The sequence below is a fragment of the Oncorhynchus nerka genome, linkage group LG12 (assembly GCF_034236695.1).
Source record: "Oncorhynchus nerka isolate Pitt River linkage group LG12, Oner_Uvic_2.0, whole genome shotgun sequence".
Lineage (NCBI taxonomy): Eukaryota > Metazoa > Chordata > Actinopteri > Salmoniformes > Salmonidae > Oncorhynchus > Oncorhynchus nerka.
Genome location: NC_088407.1, coordinates 18,414,182 through 18,441,991, shown reverse-complemented (window position 1 = coordinate 18,441,991; position 27,810 = coordinate 18,414,182). Strand labels below are relative to the sequence as shown.

The window sequence follows — 27,810 nt, the reverse complement described above, 5'->3', positions numbered from 1 at the left end:
CACAACTTCACAGATCTTCAGTGTAAACGGTTTGAACACTGTTTCTCATGCTTGTTCAATGAACCGTTAACAATTAATGAACATGCACCTGTGGAATGGTCGTTAAGACACTAACAGCTTACAGACGGTAGGCAATTAAGGTCACAGTTATGAAAACTTAGGACACTAAAGACACCTTTCTACTGACTCTGAAAAATACCAAAAGAAAGATGCCCAGGGTCCCTGCTCATCTGCATGAATGTGCCTTAGGCATGCAGCAAGGAGGCATGAGGACTGCAGATGTGGCCAGGGCAATAAATTGCAATGTCCGTAATGTGAGACGCCTAAGACAGTTCTACAGGGAGACAGGACGGACAGCTGATTGTCCTCGCAGTGGCAGACCATGTCGAACAGCACCTGCACGGGATCGGTACATCCGAACATCACACCTGCGGGACAGGTACAGAATGGCAACAACAACTGCTCGAGTTGCACCAGGAACGCACAATCCCTCCATCAGTGCTCAGACTGCCCGCAATAGGCTGAGAGAGGCTGGACTGAGGGCTTGTAGGCCTGTTGTAAGGCAGGTCATCACCAGACATCACCGGCAACAGCGTCGCCTATGGGCACAAACCCACCGTCGCTGGTCCAGACAGGATTGGCAAAAAGTGCTCATCACTGACGAGTCACTGTTTTGTCTCACCAGGGGTGATGGTCGGATTTGCGTTTATCGTCTAAGGAATGAGCGTTACCCTGTACTCTCTCAGAGTACCGCCTGTACTCTGGAGCGTGATCGATTTGGAGGTGGAGGGTCCGTCATGGTCTGGGGTGGTGTGTCACAGCATCATCGGACTGAGCTTGTCATTGCAGGCAATCTCAAAGCTGTGTGTTACAGGGAAGACATCCTCCCTCATTGTGATACCCTTCCTGCAGGCTCATCCTGACATGACCCTCCAGCATGACAATGCCACCAGCCATACTGCTCGTCCTGTGCATGATTTCCTGCAAGACAGGAATGTCAGTGTTCTGCCATGGCCAGTGAAGAGCCCTGATCTCAATCCCACTGAGCATGTCTGGGACCTGTTGGATCAGAGGGTGAGGGCCATTCTCCCCAGAAATGTACTTGAACTTGCAGGTGCCTTGGTGGAAGAGTGTGGTAACATCTCACAGCAATACCTGGCAAATCTGGTGCAGTCCATGAGGAGGAGATGCACTGCAGTACTTAATGCAGCTGGTGGCCACACCAGATACTGATGGTTACTTTTGATTTTTACCCCCCCCCCCCCTTTGCTCAGGGACACATTATTCAATTTCTGTTAGTCACATGGCTGTGGAACTTGTTCAGTTTATGTCTCAGTTGTTGAATCTTGTTATGTTCATACAAATATTTACACATGTTAAGTTTGCTGAAAATAAATGCAGTTGACAGTGAGAGTTTCTTTTTTTGCTGGGTTTATATAGTGTAATTGTGTTACTCTTTAAACTGTTCCTTCAATTCTTTTTTTTATCACTGGGCAAATTTCAGATCTGCTGAGCACAGACTTGAGCTTTGTGAAAATTCTGTGCAACTTTCGGCGCGCGTTTACTGTGAATGTCGTGGAGAATTGTCTCATAAATATAATACTCTTTACAAGAACTTGTGAATTCAATATACACTTTAATACAAAGTAGCAAAACTGAGCCCTTCCATGGAAGGACCCCATCACAAGCATAACAGGGCCGAGCCCCTCCATGGAAAGAGACTAAATTCTCATATTACAGAGTCCTTCCTTTATACGATTCTGTCTTGGCACAACAAATAAGGTCCCCTCCCTCTATATGAAAATAGCTTTCCTTGACCTTTCTCCATTATTTCCGTCTCATCTCAGAGCTAGTTCACGCCCACATCTGCTTTTGGTTAGGTTATAACGATGGTAGAACCCTTTTCACGGCCTGAAAATAAAAATAAAATAATGTATGCATTGCATGCTTGTTTCACGTGTTAGTCATCAGTTATCTTGCTTCCATCTTTCTTCCTGTATCCTGCTGACCATAGTACGTCCAGCTGTCATAAATGTACGTATTGTCTTGGTTAATGTACTCTTTCATAAATAGAGTATAACCTGGGTGTCAAATGGCCTGGGTGTCATCTTCTCTTAATGTGCATGTCCTTGCTACTTCAGCCTGGCAACTAGACCTATTTAATGCTCAGCTCTCCTTAATGGTTCGCTCCAACATGAACACTGAGGCTGTACCCCTAAGTGGTCAAGTAGGCTACTGTGGTGAATTGATTATAATGTAGGCCTACCAAAAACAATGGAGACAAAGCATCCAATAACATTTTAACATGGAAATGGCTGTTCTATCGTTCAGCCTACAGAAGCAGCCAATGTGTGGTGTTTAATGTAGACCTACATTCCATAAGACTTAAAAAAAAAACATGCAGGGCTTGAAATTAACCTGTTTATCCACTTGTCCTTCAGACAAGGTGACTAATGCAAGACACCACTTTACAAAAGAAACTGCATTATTATTTCCATACCATTATTACCAAAATCTCTTGCATAGTTTATGTTTTGTTATTTTGTAGTGACAGTGTCTAATATTGCATTGATTTGATCACAATTCCCACAGTAAAGGGAAACGTTGATAGTGTTAACTAACTGGGAAAACTCTAGAAAGTTGAGAGGCTAAATTGTCAGTCTGAAATGTTTGATTTGAAGTTGAGCATCAGCAACTTTATATTACCATACTGTAATATTATGTTTAATAAATAAAAGCAAAGTACATTGAATTTAGCAACACTAGTCATCACATCCACAAAATACAACAGTGTCCTAAAGCATTAAAATAATAGGGTACAAACTATTTTTGCAGTAATATCCTTAGGCAGGGGCATAACTTGGTGGGGGGGGGTCCTCTCATTTTTGGGGGCATCTAAAGCTAAGGCACTGCATCTCAGTGCAAGAGGTGTCACTGGTTCAAATCCAGGTTATATCACATCTGGCTGTGATTGGGAGTCCCATAGGGTGTAGTCCGGGTTTGGCTGCGAGTTTGCCATCATTGTAAATGTGAATTTGTTCTTAACAGACTTGCCTAGTAAAAAAAAAAAAAGGTCTAATAGTGATGTAGAGCTCTTTTTACTTGCACACAATATAGCTGGGTCACCCGGTCCTGCCCCTAGGGGTCCACCATCCGGCTGCGCCCCAAACCAACACACTCCACTCAGCTTTAGGAAACATTCCTTATAGGTTTCAGCTATGTTAGCCCAAGGCCAGACAACCAACATTACGGCAGACCCCCATGGCCAGGACTGAGCAGCCTAGCAGCTAGGGTTGACTTAAGTAGGTATCTCCCCTGACGTGGGCATGCTTTCAATACAGACTCCTTTTGTCAGTATTCCATATAAGGCATCCAGACCTTATGAAAGTTGTACAGTATACCCTTAATCTTTTAATAAATCCAATCTAGTGAAACATAACTTGACATGTCTTCCATCCATTTCGGGAGGATAACCAACCTTCCATGGCAAAGCATTTCTTAGCCACTATAAATGCTAGGTTACACAGTTTCTTCTGACAATAGTCTCCAGTATCAACATTTCCGAGCAAACAAAAACAAGGGGAAGTGAGAATCTGTAGACATCCTGAGATAAAAGAACATAGTCATTGCCAGAATTCAGTCAGCCTTCACAAGACTACAACATAAGCAAATATGTCCCCTTTTGTGTTTTACACCTCCAGCAGAATAATTACATTTCTGAGTGCATTATATTCAGTTTCATTGGCATATAGTACGTTCCACGGATGGTCTTAAAGTGCAGTAATTTCTTTCTGAAATGAACATTCTAACATATCTGTATCCAGTCATCATCATCAATAGCGTCTCTAAGGCCTCCTCACATTTTTGTTTTGCATGTTTTGTGTCATTGGGAAAAGCCTCTATCAACACTTGATACAGTTTGGAAATCAACTTTAAAGGCTTGTCAGACTGTCTTAGAATAGTTCAAATCTTTGAAGCGTCTTGCTTGTCCAGTGTTTGCTGCACAGAGATAATGAAGTCATGTATCTGCAATAAATCACCTCAGCTCCGTCACAGACTGGTCTTCCCTGGCTACCTGACCCTGATGAGACCCTTGTCACCATCTGATCCCGCTCAGATGAGGCATGACAAAGAATTACATTGGGGTACATTTATACATGATATATATACCAAGAATAGAATCAATGGTTAAACAATTGAAATTACCATTATTCCCAGATCCCAGACTAGCCTATTCATCAACTCAAGATGGAACTGTATTTATTCACTGATGGTTAAAATATACTGCAAAATTCACCTGAGATCTCTAGACTAGTCTTCCATGGCTGTCTAATGCTGCAGGGACACCTGTCACCATCTGATCCTGCTAAGACATGATGAGCATAGTATTGTGTACTGACTGTGCACCATGACAGTGCAGCCTGTAGAGCTGTTTATACTGTGTCAGTGTGAAAAGTAGGGAATTAGCTAGGGAAACTGACAGATCAATAACATTACATTGCTGTACTGACTAATAAAAACATACAATGTGCTGAAAAAACATCACAATATCTGTCGTCAATCATTTGGCCTCTGATTTCATCGGTTGGTTCAAGACTGCTGTGATTTAGGCAAAAAAAAGCTAGCTAGCTAACATTAGCCAACTTTTGGCTAGCTCTGCTAACTAATGGTACAATAGTACATAGTTTAATGTACTTCTGTTGAAACGGGACATAACAAAAGCTACAAAACATTTCCAAACAAACAACAGCTGTTAGATACTGCTACCTGACAGATAGCTAGAGGCTAGCTAGAGCTGAACTGGCTATGGGAGATACTAGCGAGCTAACAAGCCGCTAGCAGTCCATTCACTTCAGTCAAGAGGTGATGAAACATTAGCTAACGTAACATGCCAGTTACACTACTAGCTGCACTGAGAATATTATTATTTATGTAAAACAGCAGTTACCTTCACAGCTAGATCAGTCAACTAAGGAGTAGCCAGTTTCTGTTCTGCTTGTTTTTACAACTCTTAGAAAAATTGCAACACACACAGAAGCTGCCTCTGTTCATCTCTCCTGTGCTGGTCCTATATGCCAGCCTTTCAGAAGATTTGCCTTCATACGTGCTGTCTGCATGCTCTGTGTTGACTGTGCAGACCGAAATCCAGCTAGCTGAAACCAGAAAACAGCCTAGCCGACAGCTGTGAGGCTTTTGCATGACTGTAAAGCATACTGGAACCACGTTTTGTATCACACTGCAATTATAAAAAACCCAGTGAAAGTTGCACCCCTGTCCATAAGATTAATATGGTTCGATTTTTGGTCCTGTTTTCAAAGAGATTAAGAAACAATGTTTAGCCCCGTCGGTCTATGAACTGAGACTTATCAATCAAACATTGAAATAAAATACATTAATACATCTTCTTCTCTGGAACACACACACACACACACACACACACACACACACACACACACAAAAACACTACTCTCAGTCTACACTCTCCTGCTCCAGTATAAAGTGTGACAGTGAATTGATGTCAGTCACTGTAGGATTACACTGCAGCACCAGAGTAACCATGCTATGCTGTCCTGGGAACACCTGGGATAGGCTCTCCCTAAGCCTGGAGGTCTCTTCTGCACTCCTCTTCACTCCCAGCCCCAGACCAAGGCCCATCCCTGGGCCACCGCGTCCAGCCCTAGCCTGCCCATTCCCCCTGGCCTGGCTGGGCTCTGGATCCACAACTACCCCTGGTGTCCAGTCACGGAACTGAAGGACCTCTGTCCGGGCCCTTGGAGCTAGGGGAGAGTGGAAGGAGGATGCCACGCCTGCAAATGAGTGACTGCCTGGGACAGGAGGCCTGAGAGAAGAGAAGAGAGAGATAGAGAGGGATGTATACCTGTTAAAGGGTGATCGTGTTTCCTGATTTGACATTGTTTTAGATGTGGTTTATAAAGAAATTCTAGCGGCCATGACTTAAACTTCTTCGGGATCGTAACGGGACAGTTGAGCTAACGTATTCTTTCCCAGGACATAGACCTATCTGATAATGCCAGAAAGCTTAAATTCTTGTTAATCTAATCTAACAATTTACAGTAGCTATTACAGTGAAAGAATACCATGCTATTGTTTGAGGAGAGTGCAGTCTTGAACATGAAAAGTTATTAATAAACAAATTAGGCACATTTGGGCAGTTTTGATACAAAACATAAATGCAATGGTTCGTTGGATCAGTATAAAACTTTGCACATACCCTTCTGCCATCTAGTGGCGAAAATATAAATTGCAACTGGGTTGGAATAATACACTAAAGCCTTCTCTTGCATTTAAAAGATGATGGTACAAAAAATACAAAACAACGGTTGTTTTTTTCTTTGTATTATCTTTAACCTGATCTATTGTGTTATATTCTCCTACATTCCTTTCAAATTTCCACAACCTTCAAAGGTGTTTCCTTTCAAATGTTACCAAGAAAATGCATATCCTTGCTTCAGGGCCTGAGTTACAGGCAGTTAGATTTGGGTATGTCATTTTAGGTGAACATTTAAACAAAAGGGGCGGATCCTTATTAATTAAAATGTGAGTTAGTTTTGGGGTGTGGTTTGATGTGGGTGTCTCTTGTGTGTATTTGCAGGTGGGAAGAGTTTGCAAAATTGTTCAGCCAATTCAGCCAGCTGGTGTGTAACCATGGAAAAGTTGGTTTGACCTTCAAATAACACAATGTGAATGGGACAATATTTTCATGATACACGTGTTAGTTGCCTCATTAAAATGCTTTCAATATTTGTAAATTAATTTCTCCAACTGTGACCCGTTTCAAGAAGCTAGGCGTATGTTGCACATCACTACTTCACAGGAGAGGCATTTGAACATTTTATTTATATTTTTTATCAAAATACATTTTCTGGCAGAAATGCCTTCTGGAACATGTGAACTTTAAAGTGCCTTAATAACAAACTTGTATGGCATCTGCAAATACAATTGTTAAATTACGAGCCTAGTTGGTTTAGCCACGGAAGAATACAGGAATTCTCCCACTAGCCATGATTGGCTGAGATAATGGATTGGTCTGCCATGTAGCATGCTTCTGTCTATTACATGCACTGCTCAGTATGTGTGGATAATCCTTTCTACCACAGATTTTTTTGAAAGATATCATGAATAACTGAAAAAGTCTTGCATTGCTGCCCTGAAGTTAATAGTGCCATCTGAAAAGATCAGTGGGAAAAAGTAGCGGTGGACTATAATCTGGAGGATTATGCCATGTTGACTCTGAAAATTAATCAGACGATGATGGAATTCCTGATTTAGGTAAAAACATTTGAATTGAACCAGACATTGTAGACTTCTCCCATCACTGTCAACAGAAGAAACGGTGATCAATAGTGTTGTTGAAATGGAATAATTTGACCGAGTTTAGAAATCAGTGGAATGCCCGGTGGAAGCCAAGAGATGATTGCCAAATACGAATAGAGTCAAAAAGAGAACACAGGAGGCTGTTGTATAAAACACCTGTCTCTGGATTACATCTTCTAACTAAGGGCAACCATGGCATCCATGACAGAGGGAGAAACGTTCATTCATGTATACAGGTAAGAGTCTAGCTACATTTTCAGATATTACAGTGCCTTGCGAAAGTATTCGGCCCCCTTGAACTTTGCGACCTTTTGCCACATTTCAGGCTTCAAACATAAAGATATAAAACTGTTTTTTTTTGTGAAGAATCAACAACAAGTGGGACACAATCATGAAGTGGAACGACATTTATTGGATATTTCAAAATTTTTTAACAAATCAAAAACTGAAAAATTGGGCGTGCAAAATTATTCAGCCCCTTTACTTTCAGTGCAGCAAACTCTCTCCAGACGTTCAGTGAGGATCTCTGAATGATCCAATGTTGACCTAAATGACTAATGATGATAAATACAATCCACCTGTGTGTAATCAAGTCTCCGTATAAATGCACCTGCACTGTGATAGTCTCAGAGGTCCGTTAAAAGCGCAGAGAGCATCATGAAGAACAAGGAACACACCAGGCAGGTCCGAGATACTGTTGTGAAGAAGTTTAAAGCCGGATTTGGATACAAAAAGATTTCCCAAGCTTTAAACATCCCAAGGAGCACTGTGCAAGCGATAATATTGAAATGGAAGGAGTATCAGACCACTGCAAATCTACCAAGACCTGGCCGTCCCTCTAAACTTTCAGCTCATACAAGGAGAAGACTGATCAGAGATGCAGCCAAGAGGCCCATGATCACTCTGGATGAACTGCAGAGATCTACAGCTGAGGTGGGAGACTCTGTCCATAGGACAACAATCAGTCGTATATTGCACAAATCTGGCCTTTATGGAAGAGTGGCAAGAAGAAAGCCATTTCTTAAAGATATCCATAAAAAGTGTCGTTTAAAGTTTGCCACAAGCCACCTGGGAGACACACCAAACATGTGGAAGAAGGTGCTCTGGTCAGATGAAACCAAAATTGAACTTTTTGGCAACAATGCAAAACGTTATGTTTGGGGTAAAAGCAACACAGCTCATCACCCTGAACACACCATCCCCACTGTCAAACATGGTGGTGGCAGCATCATGGTTTGGGCCTGCTTTTCTTCAGCAGGGACAGGGAAGATGGTTAAAATTGATGGGAAGATGGATGGAGCCAAATACAGGACCATTCTGAATAATTTTGCACGCCCAATTTTTCAGTTTTTGATTTGTTAAAAAAGTTTGAAATATCCAATAAATGTCGTTCCACTTCATGATTGTGTCCCACTTGTTGTTGATTCTTCACAAAAAAATACAGTTTTATATCTTTATGTTTGAAGCCTGAAATGTGGCAAAAGGTCGCAAAGTTCAAGGGGGCCGAATACTTTCGCAAGGCACTGTATATGTTTCTAATTTAGTCAGAAAGTCCTTTTCATTTAAAGCGTACTATTATCTAGCTAATGTTAGTTGGCTGTCTCGCTCACTAACATTACGTGTATGATCTGTGTAGTAATATTCTTTTGTATCTCAGAAATCCATTTGCATTGATAGTTATAGCCTAATGTCAGCAGGCTAACATTGAACATAATTGGTTAGCTTTAGCTAGCTGCCAGCAGATTCATGCATAGTTCATGGTAATACGAGTTGGGATTATGGTTCATTATTTAGCTAGCTACATGTCTAAACAAAAGACTCCACTATGCAAGTAACCATCTCACAGTACCGTTTACACCTTCTGTATCCTGCGCATTTGACAAATAAACTCAGACAAATAAACTTTTATCCGATGTAGTGTATGTTTACCATAGAGGGTAATGTGAAGAACAACATGACCTGCACCAAAATCAGATTAGGATATAGGCCAAGGACTAGATAAAGCGTATTTTTTGCTACCACTTTCACCACTTTTAGCCTTGATCTTTGGTTGTTTACTACACAGTAAATTCTTAGAGATGGGTGGGGCTAAGGCTTAAGAGTATGCGAATGATGCTGAATGGGTGTAGACAAAGAAGAGCTCTCCAGTAGGTGTACCAAAAACATCTACAGGCCATTTTCTCAAAAGTGGTAGGGATATGGAATGTCAAACCAAATTGACCACGGGCATTACGATCAAGTCGCATGCAGCTTTGCTCCGAACTGATGATTACTTGGATGCTGCAAGCTGTGGGCAGGATTGAAATAAACACAACCCATGGAAAACTGTTACGGTACCTTTCATTCTGTTAAGGTACCCTTCGTTCTGTTACGGTACCCTTCATTCTGTGACATACAATTTTTTCCTCTCATCTCGCAAATCTACATTTTGGTCAAGACTGACTTTATGACCAAAATGATTCTATTTACACATTGTAGTACATTTTAATACTAGAATGTTTCTGACTCAAATAGATGTCAAATACACACATTTCAAAAAGAGAAGTTGCTTTTTAGGAGCAGTTGCTCTTTAATATGGGAGAAATTAAGAGAGTAAGAAAGTATCATGAAGGGTGTGTGTGTGCATGTATGGGTTTGTGTGTGTATGAGTGTATGGCTCTATGTGTGTTTGTTACCTGTGCTGGGAGTGTAGGAAGTCATCTAGGTGGGGTCCTCCTCGGCCCAGCGGATCATCCGGTACCATAAAGTGATCCCCCACAAACGTGTATTGGAGGAGTCTGGGTAATGAACAGAAACTGAGGTTACGGACGGATATGAGACCAATTTGACTGGATACATTTAAAATCAAAGGGATGTTGGTTCATACACAATGTTTACCTTAGTGGTCAAATCCACTAAGGTAGTGACAATGATATTGTTGCACTCTAACGTTAGGCAAAAATCTATCCAAAATCGATTTATGAAAATGTTTCTGATTTCTTTAGACAATTCCTAACATACTAAATTACAAATCATATTCCGTGCCCATTGTATCTTCTCCATCTCATTCTTTCTTTCTTTCTCTCTCTCTCTTTCTTTCTTTCTTTCTTTCACCTTTTCTTGATGATTTCGCACCATACTTGAGACTCATCCAGCAGGTCTCTGAGGTTGTCGTTTGTCACGATCACTCCATCGGTCTTCTGGGCCAGCTGCAGCATGAACCTGCAGAGAAGAGAGGGATGAAGGAAAAGAGGGATGAAGGAAAAGAGGGATGAAGGAAGAGGGATGAAGGAAGAGTGTAAAGGGGAGGTCACTTCATCCGTTTAGAGAATATTAACAAGCCTTCTACTGTAAATGTATAATTGTAACAAACTGAAATAACGTTCATTAGTCACTTACTGCAGCTGTCTGTTGAATGTGAATGTTTTTATTTTTTTAATAAGTTGTTTATACACTGTTTTTGGCTGTTTATAAGTAGACCTTAAAGTTAATAAGCAGTTTATAAGCAGATAACGTTTATAAGCTTTTCAAAGGTAGATATTTTCTGATAAAGTTTGTAAGCGGTTTACAAACAAGATATATATTTGGGGCGGCAGGGTAGCCTAGTGGTTAGAGCGTTGGACTAGTAACCGGAAGGTTGCGAGTTCAAACCCCCGAGCTGACAAGGTACAAATCTGTCGTTCTGCCCCTGAACAGGCAGTTAACCCACTGTTCCCAGGCCGTCATTGAAAATAAGAATGTGTTCTTAACTGACTTGCCTGGTTAAATAAAGGTAAAATTATTAAAAAAAAATATTTTTTTTAGTATAAGAGCAGTTTACAAGCAGATCTATTGTATGACAGAGGAGAGCGACTAGAACAACCTGTCGTCGTATGAGTTGATCCTCTTCCCTTGGACTTCTCTGGAGGGGGTGTAGGAGAGCAGACCCAGGTTCTGGAGCTCACTAAGGTAGTGCTGCTCTGAAAATAACACAGACACACAAACCTCTCCTTTATGAATGTCGTACACACAGTCACACACATTTACCACCAGTAATCAATGACTTAGGGGGCTAAACAGGGTTGGGGGTCTATTCTAAAGAAAAATACAAATACATTCTTCCTGAAGTAACTTAATTCAAAACTGAATTGATAAAAGTGATGACATGAAAGAGCTAGGTGGATGTGAAGCCTGGATTTCCAGACAGACGTATAGTGTTACCTTTGCCCCGGTGGTCTCTCTTCTGCCTCCACTGGGGCAGGAAGGTACTGATTCTGCGATGCCCGCGGTTCCAGAAGTGTTGCACCGCCAGGGCGATGCCTCGGCACGAAAAGAAATGGCCCAGCCCGTGACTATAGAGAAGGAGTGGGATAAAACCTAATTAGATACTGTATAATACTGATACTTTGTATAGTTAAGTATGTGCTTTGAATCATGTAACTATAGCTAGCTGTCAGTTAGAGCATAGCATTACCACTAAAACAGCTGTGGATTCAAGTACTGCAGGGGCCACACAGGTATGTATGCTGCTGTTCTTTCTACACTGCTTTCAATGAAAGCGTTAACATAAATAACTACATTAATGATCGAATGAATAACCGCAACATTTTGCCTGCTATTCTTGTCTGTGGTTACATTTTCTACATATTTATTTTATCCCTTCATCCGCTCACTTCTCTTGTTCTCACATTCCCTCGCACTCACATTCCTTCGTACTCACCTCTCTTGTTCTCACATTCCCTCGTACTCACCTCTCTTGTTCTCACATTCCCTCGTACTCACCTCTCTTGTTCTCACATTCCCTCATACTCAACTCTCTTGTTCTCACATTCCCTCGTACTCACCTCTCTTGTTCTCACATTCCCTCGTACTCACCTCTCTTGTTCTCACATTCCCTCGTACTCACCTCTCTTGTTCTCTCATTCCCTCGTACTCACCTCTCTTGTTCTCACATTCCCTCGTACTCACCTCTCTTGTTCTCACATTCCTTCGTACTCACCTCTCTTGTTCTCACATTCCCTCGCACTCACTTCTCCTGTTCTCACATTCCCTTGTACTCACCTCTCTTGTTCTCACATTCCCTCGTACTCACTTCTCTTGTTCTCACATTCCCTCATACTCACTTCTCTTGTTCTCACATTCCCTCGTACTCACTTCTCTTGTTCTCACATTCCCTCATACTCACCTCATCGCAACGTTGCTCCCGTCGATAATGACCATCCTGAGTCCCGGGTCTCCTGGTTGGTCGGTCAGCTTGAGGTCAAATGGAGTCTGGAGACCTTCCATGAAGCGCTGTTGCCCTGTCACCACAGCCCCTGCTGCCATGGTCGGGAGAACTCGTCTATCAACAGCCACCGCTGTTAGGGCTGGGAGATCCCTTCCCTCTACTGCTAGGGGAAAGAGACCACGTTTCTCCTTCGCTCTGGTTGTTGAGGAGTTATTCATGGTAAGGGTGGGGGGTAATGTGGTCTGGGGTGGCTGGGTGGGAGGGTAAACGAGTTGATGGGGAAATAAGAGAGGGTAGGTGGGTTGTGCGAGTAATGTGTTGGGGTAGGTGGGTTGTGGGGGTAGTGTGTTGGGGTAGGTGGGCTGAGGCGGCCCTGTGACTAAAGGGGGGCTGGCTCGATGGGGGGTGTGTGTCTGTGTGGGATTCTTCTGGTGACTGTGAATTGGGAACGGAATCTGGTTTGTCATGGCATTCCATTGAGCCAGATCTGGTTCAACCTTAACTGCACCATCGCCGATTCGGTTCGGCGCGGTCACTCCTACTTCATTGGTCTTCCTTTCACTCTTTCCTTTCACACTCTTTCTTTCTTCTCCTCTCTTCTCAGTAGCAGTGGACTGCGGTGATGGTGCCTCCATCTCTCTACCTCTCTCCTCCTTCCTGTCTCCTGCTCTGTCCTTTCTATGTAGCTCTGAGACAGCCTCATCCACCTCTCTTGGTTCGTCTCGTACCTGGTCCTGGGATGCAGCTTCTGTCTCTCTGGCTCCCTCCCTCTGTAGCTCCAGGAGTAGCTGGCGTGTGGACAGTTCAGGTAACATACTGTACACTTCTGCTACCTTCTCCTCTGTGTATCCACAACTGGCTGCGGCCCTCTTCACAACTCCCAGGACAAAATCCTCCTCGTTCCCCCCTTCGCCTCCCTCCATGCCGCCCTCGACCCTCTCCCTGCCTTCCTTCAGTGAATCCTCAGACAGGTTAGCGATAGACCCTCCACTCTCCCTGCCTTTTCTCCCCTCCTCTCTACTCCCCGCCCCTTCTTCCACACCTCCCTCCAGCTCCACTCCCATCCCTCCATCTATACCGCTTCTCTTTCCTCTCACTCCTTTACCTTCCCTCTCCTCTACCTCTGTGTGCTCCATCTCCACTGGGCGGTTCATGGCCAGACCGGTCCGGTCATGTTCTTGCTGGACCAGGTCCAGAATCTGGGAGACTTCTCTGGGTCCGGTCCGGGCCAGGACCCTCATTACCACATCTTCTGCATAGCCCATAGCCGTGAAGAACTTCAGCAAGAGCCCAAACTCCTCCCTACTCCCTACTGACAACATCTCCCCCTCTCCTTCCTCCCCCTGTTCTTCATCCTCTACCTCCTGTTGGGAACATCCTTGCCCCTCCACCTCGGTTTGAAGGAAAGAGTGGAAGATGGGAAGTCGAGGTGCTGCGTCTTTCTCTATCGCTCTCTGTGACCCATCTTTGCCCATCTCTCTTTCTTGTACATGTAAGCTAGTGAACGTCTTTTGTTGAGAAAGCTGCCCAATATTCCGTAGACCAGGGTCTTGGTTGTGGGTGGAATTTACAGGTTTTCTCCTTGATGTGGAAATCCCCTGCATTCCCTCTATGTCCCTAGCCTCACCAGCTCTGGTCCCTACTCTGGTATCCATAAGTTTTAGTATGTCCAAGCCTGACTGGTTGTCCCATCGTCTCTGGCTATCAGTGTCCATTAGACCCGCTCTGTCTCTAGACCCCCCAAGACTGAGGTTCCAGCCCCCAGGACCGGGGTTGGATCCCAGCCCAGACTCCCTCACCAGATCCAGTAGAGTCTCCTTCACCACCCCTGGTAGCACCAGCAGATCCAGAGTGTGCCTGTCCTCCCATCTCTCCACCAGGGATTTGAAGGCCCGACGGGAATCCAGGGTCTCGCCTGATCCTCTGTCGCCAGGCTCGGTTCTTCGTCCCTGGGTGACCTCGTAGTTCTTCACCAGGTCTGTGATGAGGGAATAGGCCCTGACCACTGGTTCTGCCAGTCCTGAGATGAGTAGGAAGCCTGGGGAACCCACCTGGAGGAAAGGAAATGGGAAGAAATTGAGATAATCTTAACTTTAGCCTTATTATTGCCATCTCTCTAAAGAGACTTAGGGGCTAGCGAATTGCGCAGAGGTCCAAGGCACTGCATCTCAGTGCTAGAGGCGCCAATACAGACCCTGGTTAGATTCCAGGCTGTTTCACAACCGGCCGTGATTGGGAGTCCCATAGGGAGGCGCACAATTGGCCCAGCATTGTCCTGGTTAAGGTTTGGTCGGGGTAGGCCTTCTTTGTAAATAAGAATTGGTTCTTAACTGACTTGCGTAGCTAAATAAAAAATAAAATAAATAAAGACTAAAGGCATTTAAAGGCATTAAATAAAGGCATTTCCTTCCTTTACATCATCCATCTGATCAACTTTGTGTGTGTGTTCCTGCGTGCCTATGTGTGTGTGTGTGTGTGTGTGTGTGCAGCCTGTATGTGTGTGTGTTGTCTATTTGTCTATTCTTACCAGTATGTAAGCAGAGGTGTTTCTGATCAGGCACTCCATGAACAGCCCTCGGGCTCCACAGAACACACAGTGAAGGACACCTGGATATGGAACCTCCTGCTGGGCCTCCTGGTTCACAACTCCCTTCACAAACAACTGGAGGAGAGAGAATGAGAGAGAGGAGGAAGTGGGGAGAGAGAGAAAGATTTAATACTATATTATGTTACAACATAGAGTAAGTTTTTGAGTTTTCCCTGGTCAGATGACGTGATCAGAAAAACCGCATGGCCCAAGTTGAGACACATATAAGAAATGACCACCTTGCATTAATTCAAAACACATAAGGTTAACCTCAACCTCAAAACAAGTTAACATAACATTAAAAACATGGAGTTAAAAACAACAACAATAAGCTTTTACTTTGGCAGCCACCGCGTCCTTCCTCACTCCTTTTAGTTTGAGCCAGATCTGTCCATCATGGGGTAACACAGCATCCTCCTCTCTACCGATCGTAAAGGACACCCCAAATATCCTCTCCACTGAGAGATGGAAGGACCACAGGGCACCGCGTAGCACTCCGGAACACGCAAATTCATCCTCCACCTGCTCCTCTCCTCTTCCATTATCACTCCATCCTTCTCTCACTCTTACAGACATTGGAGAGAGATGGCTTAGGGCAGACGCCATGGGACTGGTTAGATGTCAAAACTCACTGAGATGGTGGGAGACAGAGAAAGAAAGAGAGGGGGAGGGAGAGAGAGAATGAGACAATACACATGGAATTTTTGACATGCAAATAAAGCATTTTGATACTGAATTTTAAAATTGAGAGAGAAGACACCAAGAGAGTGAACCTGTTTATTTAATATAAAATATGAATAACTTAATATATTTATTATTATTATTTTCTAGATTATGTGTGTAATTAGAAACACAAGCATTTCGCTGTGAAAACATCTACAAATCTGTGTACCCGAACAATAAACTTTGATTTGCCCATGTCAGCCAATGACAACCATATCAGCATAGATCTATAGGTCAACGAGATGAGATTTGGAAGGATGGCCTCGCAAGACTCATCTAGGTAATTAAGCAGTATTCATAACCCAAGTGGGACTTTGGTATTTACCACATACGACTGGGAAAACCCCACTTGAACGCCCCTCCAACTGGTAATTACCAGTGATGTTCCGTTATTCAGGGCAGGTGGCCCCACCTGTTTAGCTAAAAAAGATATATATATATATATATTTACATATATGCACAATATATCGGGGAACATATCGGAATCGGCTGATATTAGCTAACAATGCCAACATCGGCACCGACCCGATGTCTAATTTAACGCCGATGTGTAAAACCGATGTCAAAGCTGACGAGCATACCTATATAACGTAGGTACATGACGTGCATACCTATATAACGTAGGTACATGACGTAATGACGCCACGTAAAATGTTTCTCTGCACGTAGAACACAGCATTCCTAACCTAGCCTACAATGTCTGCTGTATGGCTCGAGCAGTCAACTTGTCGAGCAGTCATTTGAAAGAGTAAGAAAATTCAAAGGCGAAATCCATTAACGCCAAGATAATGAAATTCATTGCCCTTGACAATCAACCGTTCTCTGTCGTGGGTGACGTTGGCTTTTGCAGACTGGTTGAGCAGCATGTGTGCTATTTTTCAGATGTTGCCCTACCGGAGTTACACAGTAATAGTGTCACTGCTATTAGGTTCACGACTGACATTTGGACCAGCGATATCAGACCCATGAGCATGCTGAGTCCGACAGCACAGTGGGTCGTCGAGGATTTCGTACTGAGGAAAGTCATATTTCATGCTCATGAATGTGCTGGTTGTCATACCACTGCTGCCATTTCAATCCCATTTGAGAACATGTTTGAAACTTGGAAACATGAACACACTAGCTGACAAACAACTGACTTGAGAAATAAGCTCATCAACTGTGCCTGCAGCAGATGTGATACCCTCTGTCATGGCATTGAAAAGCCTGCTCAACAAAACTGCTGACACAGGCTGTGAACAAGCGAATCGGTGGCATTCTTTCTTTACTGTGTCACCACCATGCTCGATGCTATGTACAAGTGTAACAGTATAACTTTAGACCGTCCCCTCGCCCATACCTGGGCGCGAACCAGGGACCCTCTGCACACATCAACAACAGTCACCCACGAAGCATCGTTACCCATCGCTCCACAAAAGCTGCGGCCCTTGCAGAGCAAGAGGAACTACTACTTCAAGGTCTCAGAGCAAGTGACGTCACCGATTGAAACACTATTTAGCGCGCACCGCTAACTAAGCTAGCCGTTTCACATCCGTTACACTAGGACTGCTACTTTAATAAAGACAAGAAACAGAGTTAAAGTGAAATGTTACATACACAGCTGGACAAGATGGAAATGGACACAGTGACAGTGGGCACCGAGGAAGAGGCCACGGACAGACAGAGCTGAAACTTCACTGCTTGACATGTATGATGAAATCCTGGTTGAGAATGAAACGACTGAACAAATGAACAATAAAATAGCACAGCAAGTAAGTGAAAGAAATAGGTTTTGATTATGTTTTACTGGTAATGGGGACATATATAAATGCCAACAAAATAACATTTTGGTCAATGTGGTGTGTGTGTAACCTTTATTTAACTAGGCAAGTCAGTTAAGGATAAATTATTATTTACAATGATGACCTACCCCGTCCAACACTGGAACAATTGTGCGCTGCCCTATGGGACTCCCAATGACGGCCAGATGTGATAAAGCCTGGATTTGAACCAGGGACTGTAGTGACACCTCTTGCACTGAGATGCAGTGCCTTAGACCGCTGCGTCCATGTGTGTGTGTTAACTATTTAATCAGAATGCTTAAAAGGCCGCTAAAATTGTTTATATATCGGTTATCGCTATCGGTATCGTTTTTTTGGCAAGGAAAATATCACATATTAGTATCGGCCAAAAACATCATATCGGTGCATCACTAATATATATATACAGTAACAGTCAAAAGTTTAGACACACCTACTCATTCCAGAGTTTCTTTATTTTTTCTATTTTCTACATTGTAGAATTATGGTGAAGACACCAAAACTACGAAATAACGCATGTAGTAAGCAAAAAAGGGTTAAACAAATCAAAATATATTTTATATTTGAGAATCTTCAAAGTAGCCACCCTTTACCTTGATGACAGCTTTGCACACTCTTGGCATTTTCTCAACCAGCTTCATGAGGTAGTCACCTGAAATGCATTTCAATTAACAGGTGTGCCTTATTAAAGTTAATTTGTGGAATTTCTTCTCTTAATGCGTTTGAGCATCAGTTGTGTTGTAACAAGGTAGGGGTGGTATACAGAAGATAGCCCTATTTGGTAAAAGACCAAGTCCATATTATGGCAAGAACAGCTCAAATAAGCAGAGAAACTACAGTCCATGATTACTTTAAGACAGTCAATTTCGAAAACTTCAAGAACTTTGAAAGTTTCTTCAAGTGCAGTCGCAAAAACCATCAAGCACTATGATGAAACTGGCTCTCATGAGGACCGCCACAGGAAAGGAAGACCCAGAGTTACCTCTGCCGCAGAGGATATGTTCATTAGAGTTAAATGCAACTCAGATTCCAGCCCAAATAAATGCTTCATAGAGTTTAAGTAAGAGGCATATCTCAACATCAACTGTTCAGAGAAGACTGCGTGAATCAGGCCTTCATGGTCGAACTGCTGCAAAGTAATCACTATTAAAGGACACCAATAAGAATAATAGACTTTCTTGGGCTAAGAAACACGAGCAATGGACATTAGACCGTTGGAAATCTGTCCTTTGGTCTGAGTAGTCCAAATTTGATATTTTTTGGTTCCAACCACCGTGTCTTCGTGAGACGCAGAGTAGGTGAACGGCTGATTGCCGCATGTGTGGTTCCCACCATGAAGCATGGAGGAGGAGGTGTGATGGTGCTTTGCTGGTGACACTGTCAGTGATTTATTTTTAATTCAAGGCGCACTTAGCCAGCATGGCTACTACAGCATTCTGTAGCGATACGCCACCCCATCTGGTTTGTGCTTAGTGGGGCTATCATTTGTTTTTCAACAGGACAATGACCCAACACACCTCCAGGCTGTGTAAGGGCTAATTTACCAAGAAGGAGAGTGCTGCATCAGAGAGTGGAGTGCGGCATCAGATGACCTGGCCTCCACAATCAACCAACCTCAACCAAATTCAGATGGTTTGAAATGAGTTGGACGGCAGAGTGAAGGAAAAGCAGGCAACAAGTGCTCAGCATATGTAGGAACTCCTTCAAGACGGTTGGAAAAGAATTCCAGGTGAAACTAGTTGAGAGAATGCCAAGAGTGTGCAAAGCTGTCATCAAGGCAAAGGGTTGAAGAATCTAACATTTGAAGAATCTAAAATCTGAAATATATTTGATTTATTTAACACTTTTTTTTGTGCCTATTTTGCATGTTATTTTCACATTAATACATGTCACATATCAGTTTGCAAACACGTTAATAAAGCTGCATACAAACATGGTCTCTTTTTCGCTTTCTTGTGTAAGGCAGCTCCAAAATGTAGGTGTTTCAGCCTAGCTCAGCGATTTCTGTGGTGGTGGGGCAGCCAGCGGAATATACAAAGAGGTTGGTAATGTTCTCTAGTTGCGCCATGATTGGCTCAGTGTTCTGTCACTCATGGGGACATTACATCAAAATAAAATCAACGAGAAGAGCTTGAATATTCAAGCCCCTTGGGTGCTGCCATAGAGTTACATTAGATGTGCCCATCCAAGAAGGCTCAAGGTCATTGGCCACAGGTAAACTAACGTCAAATCATGTTATATCTACCAAAGCTTTGATTGAACTGATCATGTCAACATCATACTTTCAAAATCTTAGTTAGCAAGCTAGCAGTCATCATCATGAATCAAGTCGACAATCTACCGGCAAATCCTTTTCAATCCTTGACATATGAAGATAAATTATGATGAGATATTATAGATAAAACGTATAGTTGCTCATCGTGCCATTGGAAATAAACATTACACAAGTTGGAAATCGCAATTTCAACAATGAGCGGTTTGGAAGGAATCAGTGGCTAACTGCCTAAGCAATCACTAGCCTGCTATTCAGTGGAGTTGGTGTGTGGTCCGTGTCTGGGTTTAATGGTATATTTTCAAAACTTATACATTTTGAATGGTCATCCAACTCGGAATTCCAGGTCGGGAACTGTAGCCTCCAAGCTCCGAGCTGAAGCTCACTGGCGGCATGATTTGACCTTGTCCACCCCCCTGAGTTCCCAGTTGTCTGGAAAGCACCATACATCCAGAGAATGCCAGACTTTGGTGACAAAACTTGCCACCTTCCTGTACAAGTGAGCACAGCACCACAAGGTGTTAGATTCTGGGTTAAATGTGGAACATTGTTATACTAAGTATAGTATCTAAGGAGTGAAAGAGACTGGTTTTTACATCAGAAGTTAATGGTTATCTATAGGAGCCAGATGGCTTTGGAATGTGTTGGATGGACAGGAGGAAGTCACAGGATTGCAAGGGATATGGGTGGAGATCTTTGGATTAGGCATCAAGGGGCATTAGGCATCAAGGGGGTTAAGGTCAGGTCAGATCCCCTTAAGGGAGAAACAATGGTTATTACCCTATCACTTCGTCTTCCTGTCGGACCTTAACAGATACCAGGATTGGAGAGAAGGTCTACCTAATTAGGAGTATATATACTTGTGGTGGAGTATATATACTTCTAATCCAAGATGGCAGCGCAGTAGGTCGTGTATATCTGTCTTATCCCGTGTCTTATCCCTTGTAAATAGCCAGTCTTTTTCGTATATATCTTAATCTCACTTTCTATCTACGAACTAAATATACTTTCCTGCAACCCGCCTCACACAATGTGGTATGGATCTGCTATTTTTATTCCTCATAACTGGAACTTCCATCAGGAGCTAGCCAGCTAACTAGCTACTAGTCTTTGTTAGCCACAGCTAGCGGTCATTGCCTTTTTCCCCGACATCAGCCAGCCTTAGCTCGGACAACGCCTGCCAGTCATGCACAGCGCGATATCAACCCAGAGCATATCGAACAGCTTCTCTCTACCATATCACTGGATTCCTGCCGCTCTGGATCATTACACCAACTCATTATTCTGGATCAGCGCAGCTAAGTAGCTGCAAACGAGTGGCTACTGTTAGCTAACGCCTTTGTCCCAAAGCAGGCACCAGTTAGCCTCGAGCTAGGCCCATATACAAGCTAATTCCAGGGCTACTTTACCTCTTTTGCCAATTGGCCTGGATCCTTTATTGTCGACACGGAGCCCTGCCGATCCACCATGACTGGACTGTCGACGTGATCGCCCGATGTGGTCTCAAGAGGCTATTCTGATACGATATTGCCGCAGAACAATCTACTAGCCCCGGCCCGCTAGCTTTACTGAATGCTGTGTCCCCTGCTCGCCCGTAGTAGTGACTACCGAACAACACCCAGACTTACCTATTGCTGCTCTTTTGACACTATGATCAATCGGCTACACAGCTGATACCCCCTTGAATGTTTCAATAACACAGTACCCCAATTAGTTTACCTGTCGGCCCCAGCCTCAAACTTAGGTCCTGTATGTACCTAACTGACCCGCTCTGCCCATTCATCGCCATTTACCCGTTGTTGTCTTAGCTCTCCTGATCAACACCTGTGATTGCTTTATGCCTATCTCTAACGTCAATATGCCTTGACTACTGCTGTCCTGGATAGTTTTTATTGTTTTATTTCACTGTAGAGCACTCAGTCCTGCTCAAAATGAATTAGATAGATCTTTTGTCCCACCCCACACACATGCGGAGACCTCACCTACGTCAATTGATGCCTCCAGAAACAAAACCTCTCTCATCATCACGCAACGCATAGGTTTACCTCCACTGTACTCACATCCTACCATACCCTTGTCTGTAAATTATGCCACGCCCATAAATCTGCTCCTTTTATTCTCTGTTCCCAACACACTACACGACCAGTTCTTATAGCCTTTAGCCCTACCCTTATCCTACTCCTCCTCTGTTCATCTGGTGATGTAGAGGTTAACCCAGGCCCTGTAGCCCCCAGTTCCACTCCTATTCCCCAGGCGCTATGATTTGTTGACTTCTGTAACCGGAAAAGCCTTGGTTTCATGCATGTTAACATCAGAAGCTTCCTCCCTAAGTTTGTTTTATTCACTGCTTTAGCACACTCCACCAACCCTGATGTCCTAGCTGTGTCTGAATCCTGGCTTAGGAAGGCCACCAAAAATTCGGAAATTTCCATCCCCAACAACAACATTTTCCACCAAGATAGAACTGCCAAAGGGGGTGGAGTTGCAATCTACTGCAGAGACAGCCTGCAGAGTTCTGTCATGCTATCCAGGTCTGTGCACAAACAGTTCGAGCTTCTACTTTTAAAAATCCACCTTTCCAGAAATAGGTCTCTCCCTGTTGCCGCTTGTTACATACCCCCCCTCAGCCCCCAGCTGTTCCCTGGACACCATATGTGAATTAATTGCCCCCATTTAACTTCAGAGTTTGTACTGTTAGGTGACCTAAACTGGTATATGCTTAACACCCCGGCCATCCCACAATCTAAACTAGATGCCCTCAATCTCACACAAATTATCATGGAACCTACCAGGTACAATCCCAAATCCGTAAACACGAGTACCTTCATAGATATCATCCTGACCAACCTGCCCTCTAAATACACCTCTGCTGTCTTCAACCAGGATCTCAGCAATCACTGCCTCATTGCCTGCGTCTGTAATGGGTACACGGTCAAACGACCACCCCTCATCTCTGTCAAACACTCCCTAAAACACTTCAGCTAGCAGGCCTGTCTAATTGATCTGGTCCGGGTATCCTGGAAGGATATTGACCTCATTCCGTCAGTAGAGGATGCCTGGTTATTCTTTAAAAGTGCTTTCCTCACCATCTTAAATAAGCATGCCCCATTCAAAAAATGTAGAACCAGGAACCAGGAGGACCGAGCACACCCACATTCTCATTGACGGGGCTGTAGTGGAGCAGGTTGAGAGCTTCAAGATCCTCGGTGTCCACATCAACAACAAACTAGAATGGTCCAAACACACCAAGACAGTTGGCATGGGTCCTGAGATCCTCAAAAGGTTCTACAGCTGCAACATCGAGAGCATCCTGACTGGTTGCATCACTGCCTGGTATGGCAATTGCTAGGTAGTGTAAAAGAGGGTTGGCGGGTGGTGGGACAGAATGCAGATAGCCCGGTTAGCCAATGTGCGGGAGCACTGGTTGGTCGGCCCAATTGAGGTAGTATGTACATGAATGTATAGTTAAAGTGACTATGCATATATGATAAACAGAGAGTAGCAGCAGCGTAAAAAGAGGGGTTGGGGGGGCACACAATGCAAATAGTCCGGGTAGCCATTTGATTACCTGTTCAGGAGTCTTATGGCTTAAGGGTAGAAGCTGTTGAGGAGCCTTTTAGTCCTAGACTTGGCGCTCCGGTACCGCTTGCCATGCGGTTGAGGAGAAAACAGTCTATAACTTGGGTGACTTATGGGCTTTCCTCTGACACCGGCTATTAAATAGGTCCTGGATGGCAAGAAGCTTGGCCCCAGTGATGTACTGGGCCATTCACCAAGCAGGTGCCAAAGCAGGCGGTGATGCAACCGGTCAGGATGCTCTCGATGGTGCAGCTGTAGAACCTTTTGAGGATCTGGGGACCCATGCCAAATCTTTTTAGTCTGCTGAGGGGGAAAAGGTTTTGTCGTGCCCTCTTCACGACGGTCTTGGTATGTTTGGACCATTACAGTTCATTGGTGATGTGCACACCAAGGATCTTGAAACTCTCGACCCGCTCCACTACAGCCCCGTCAATGTTAATGGGGACCTGTTCGGCCCGCCTTTTCCCTTAGTACACGATCAGCTCCTTTATCTTGCTCACATTAAGGGAGATGTTGTTGTCCTGGCACCACACTGCCAGTTCTCTGACCTCCTCCCTATAGGCTGTATCATCGTTGTCGGTGATCAGCCCTACCACTGTTGTGTTGTCAGCAAACTTAATGATGGTGTTGGAGTTGTGTTTGGCCACACAGTTGTGGGTGAACAGGGAGCACAGGAGGGGACTAAGTACACAACCCTGAGGAGCCCCAGTGTTAAAGATTAGCATGGCAGACATGTTACTGCCTACTCTTACTACCTGTGTGCAGCCCGTCAGGTAGTCCATGATCCATTTGCAGAGGGAGGTGTTTAGTCCCTGAGTCCTTAGCTAAGTGATGAGCTTTGTGGGCACTATGATGTTGAAAGCTGAGCTGTAGTCAATGAACAGTATTAGGTTCATTACCTTCATTACCTCACATAGGTGTTCCTTTTGTCCAGGTGGGAAAGGGCAGTGTGGAGTGTGATTGAGATTGCATCATCTGCGGATCTGTTGGGGCGTTATGCGAATTTGAGTGTGTCTATGGTGTCCTGGAGGATGCTGTTGTGAGCCATGACCAGCCTTTCAAAGCACTTCATGGCTGCAGAAGTGAGTGCTACGGGGCGGTAATCATATAGGCAGTTTACCTTCGCATTCTTGGGCACAGGGACCATGGTGGTCTGCTTGAAACATGTAGGTATTACAGACTCGGTCAGGGAGAGGTTGACAATGTCAGTGAAGACACTTGACAATTGTTCCGCGCATGCTTTGAGTGCACACCCTGGTAATCCGTCTGGCCCAGCGGCTTTGTGAATGTTGACCTCTTTAAATGTTTTGTTCACATCGGCTACCGACAGCGTTATCACACGGTCTTCCAGAACAGTGCATGCTTCAGTATTGCTTGCCTTGAAGCGGGCATAATAGGCATTTAGCTCGTCTGGAAGGCTTGCGTCACAGGGCAGCTCGCGTCTGGGTTTCCCTTCGTAGTCCGTAATAGTTTTCAAGCCCTGCCACATCTGACAAGCGTCAGAGCCGGTGTAGTAGGATTCAGTCGTCATCCTGCATTGACACGTTGCTTGTTTTATGGTTCGTCTGAGGGCTTAGCGGTATTTCTTATAAGCGTCCGGATTTGTCTCCCGCTCCTTGAAAGCGGCAGCTGTAGCTTTTAGCTCGATGCGGATGTTGCCTGTAATCGATGGCTTCTGGTTGGGATATGTACATAGAGTCACAGTGGGGACGTCGTCGTCAATGCACTTAGTGATGTAGCCGATGACTGAGGTGGTGTACTCCTAAATGCCATTGGATGAATCCCGGAACATATTCCATATCCCGGAACATATTCCATATTCCAGTCTGTGCTAGCAAAACAGTCCTGTAGTGTAGCATCCGCGTCATCTGACCACTTCCGTATTGAGTGAGTCACTGCTTTACTTCCTGCTTTAGTTTTTGCTTATAAGCAGGAATCAGGAGGATAGAATTATGTTCAGATTTGCCAAATGGAGGGCCGGGCAAAGCATTGTATGCATGTCTGTGTGTGGAGTAAAGGTGGTCTATGATTTCTTTCCCTCTGATTGCACATATGACATGCCGTTAAAATTGGGTAAAACTGATTTAAGATCGCCTGCATTAAAGTCCCCAGACAATAGGAGCGCTGCTTCTAGGTGAGCATTTTCTTCTTCTCTACCAGATGTTACGTCTCTGTTCTGCCGGTGCATGAAAAATCCCACAAGCTCTATATTATCCGTATCTTCATTCAGCTACGTCTCGGCGAAACACAAGATATTACAGTTTTTAATGTCCCGTTGGTAAGATCATCTTAATCGTAGGTCGTCAATTTTATTTTCCAATGTTTGCACATTAACAAGAAGAACGGATGGTAGTGGGAGTTTACCCGCTCGCCTACGGATTCTCAGAAGGCTGCCTGATCTGCGGCTCCTTTTCCTGCGTCTTTTCTTCAAGCAAATGACGGGGATCAGTGTCTTTTCCAGTGAAAGCAGTATATCCTTTTCGTCTGACTCATTAAAGGAAAAAGTTTAATTTAGTCTGCAGTGAATAATCGCTGTTCTGATGTCCAGAAGTTATTTTCGGTCATAAGAGACGGTAGCAGCAACATTATGTACAAAATAAGTTTAAAAAGAAGTTACACAAAACGCAAAAAAATACTAACAGAATAGCACAATTGGTTGGGAGAATGTAAAACGTCAACCATGTTCTTCGGTGCCATCTATAACTCTAAGTGTAATTCAAAGTGTATGTTGTGTAGTAAACTGTTAGTAGCCCATGTGCCTCACCCTAATAATTTGGTAAATTTTTGTTTGCCCCACAAAGATTTACATGCTAACATCGCCACTGGTAATTACAAGTGGGAAAGTCGTCTATCATTTCTGAGCTTGTGGAATCAGAAGGATAGAATTATGGTCATATTTGCCAAATGGAGGGAGGGGGAGAGCTTTGTATGCATCTCTGTGTGTGGAGTAAAGGTGGTCTAGGATTTTTTTCCCTCTGGTTGCACATGTGACATGCTGGTAAAAATTTGGTAAAACTGATTTAAGTTTGCCTGCATTAAAGTCCCCTGCATTAATCACAAGTGGGAAAGTAGTTTATCATACCTGAGCTCCTGTTGGTTTCACCTTCATGAGAAAAATGGGCATGATTGTGTGCGACATGATTGTCCAACATGATTGTGTTCAAGTGCTTTTGAAGTCGGAACAATTCATCAACCAATAAGATTTAATTTTATTCATTTACGTTGCTAATAATACACTTTGCTAGCTTGCTTAACATTAACAATATGGTCTAGCTAAATTATCCATATTGATTATCCATATTGTAGTTGTCAAAAACGAATTTGTTGTCATCTTTTGGTTGTAAAGGTCAAAGGTCTGTGGTGATACGTCACAACTCGGGCAAAATAATTTTGTTTCCCCACATGTAACTCTGACTTGGAGGATCTTTGACTTGAAACTTTTTTGAAGTAACTTACTAAGGAAATTACCTCGATAACAGCATTTCGGCAGTTAAATACAACAACAAAACATTATTTATAAACAGCAATCTATTAACAGTTTATGAAAACTATAATTTGTTTACATCCATGAAAATGTCATTTTTTAGTTTATATGACCCAGCTTGTTGTTGGTCATTAGCCAATCGCCGTTTCTCAACGAGTTTAAACCATCCAATTGTTATTTACACCTTAAATAATAAGGCCTACCACCACTTGGTTACGAACACAGAATTATAGCAGGTACTAACACACTCTCTAAACATAGCATCGTCCACAACAACAGCTATAATAGTTTAATTAATTTACAAAGTTAATTGTAGGCTATATTTAAATAATATTATGAACAAACTCAACAAAATAATTCTCTAACCTCATTCTTCCTTTTCCCGAAGTTGCTTCTCTCAGTTTCGATTTCTAGTATTTGAATAACTTGGTTTTGCCTTCTGCAATCATAGAACAATGCAGTCCAAAGTTCACAAGTACCGTGACACAAAAAACGACGTGAACGAGTGACAGCAAAGGTTGGTAATATTATACAAGAAAGTTTGTGAATTGAGCGACAGAGTTAGGCTACTGTAGAAAGTACTGTCTGAAGTTATGTGGGCTTTAAAACAGACACTATACAGACACAACAACATAAAGGCTGGAGTATCTGCGACATACGTAATCATGTAGGCAAATTAACACGCACGATTTAAATAGGTTATTATCGGTAATATCACCGACAGTTGCCTTTTAATACTGTATTAAATATCTTTGGTGCTTTCGAATAATGTGTTATACACCTACATAAATATCAGATTCGAAGTGACTGAACACCCTTGTACATAACAACAACATGCTATCGTAA

At 43.4% G+C, this 27,810-nt stretch overlaps 1 protein-coding gene across 1 annotated transcript; it reads right to left on the bottom strand.

The window, feature by feature from the left end:
* Positions 1–1,616: 1,616 nt before the first annotated feature.
* Positions 1,617–27,611, bottom strand: LOC115137903 (protein KHNYN-like). The gene is made up of 9 exons (XM_029674192.2): positions 27,331–27,611; positions 15,447–15,738; positions 15,048–15,182; positions 12,479–14,571; positions 11,515–11,645; positions 11,177–11,273; positions 10,429–10,536; positions 10,011–10,112; positions 1,617–5,839 (listed from the first exon to the last, which is right to left on the bottom strand). The coding sequence occupies exons 2-9, from the start codon at positions 15,711–15,713 to the stop codon at positions 5,470–5,472; spliced, it is 3,303 nt and encodes a 1,100-aa protein (XP_029530052.1). The 5' UTR covers positions 15,714–15,738; positions 27,331–27,611; the 3' UTR covers positions 1,617–5,469.
* Between the last annotated feature and the right edge of the window lie 199 nt (positions 27,612–27,810).

Coding starts and splice junctions, on each gene's coding strand:
- LOC115137903 (XM_029674192.2), bottom strand. CDS start 15,713: ATGGCGTCTGCCCTAAGCCATCTCTCTCCAATGTCTGTAAGAGTGAGA. Junction 14,572..15,047: donor ACACCTCTGCTTACATACTG/GTAAGAATAGAC, acceptor CCTTTCCTCCAG/GTGGGTTCCCCAGGCTTCCT. Junction 11,274..11,514: donor GAGAGACCACCGGGGCAAAG/GTAACACTATAC, acceptor TGTTATTTTCAG/AGCAGCACTACCTTAGTGAG.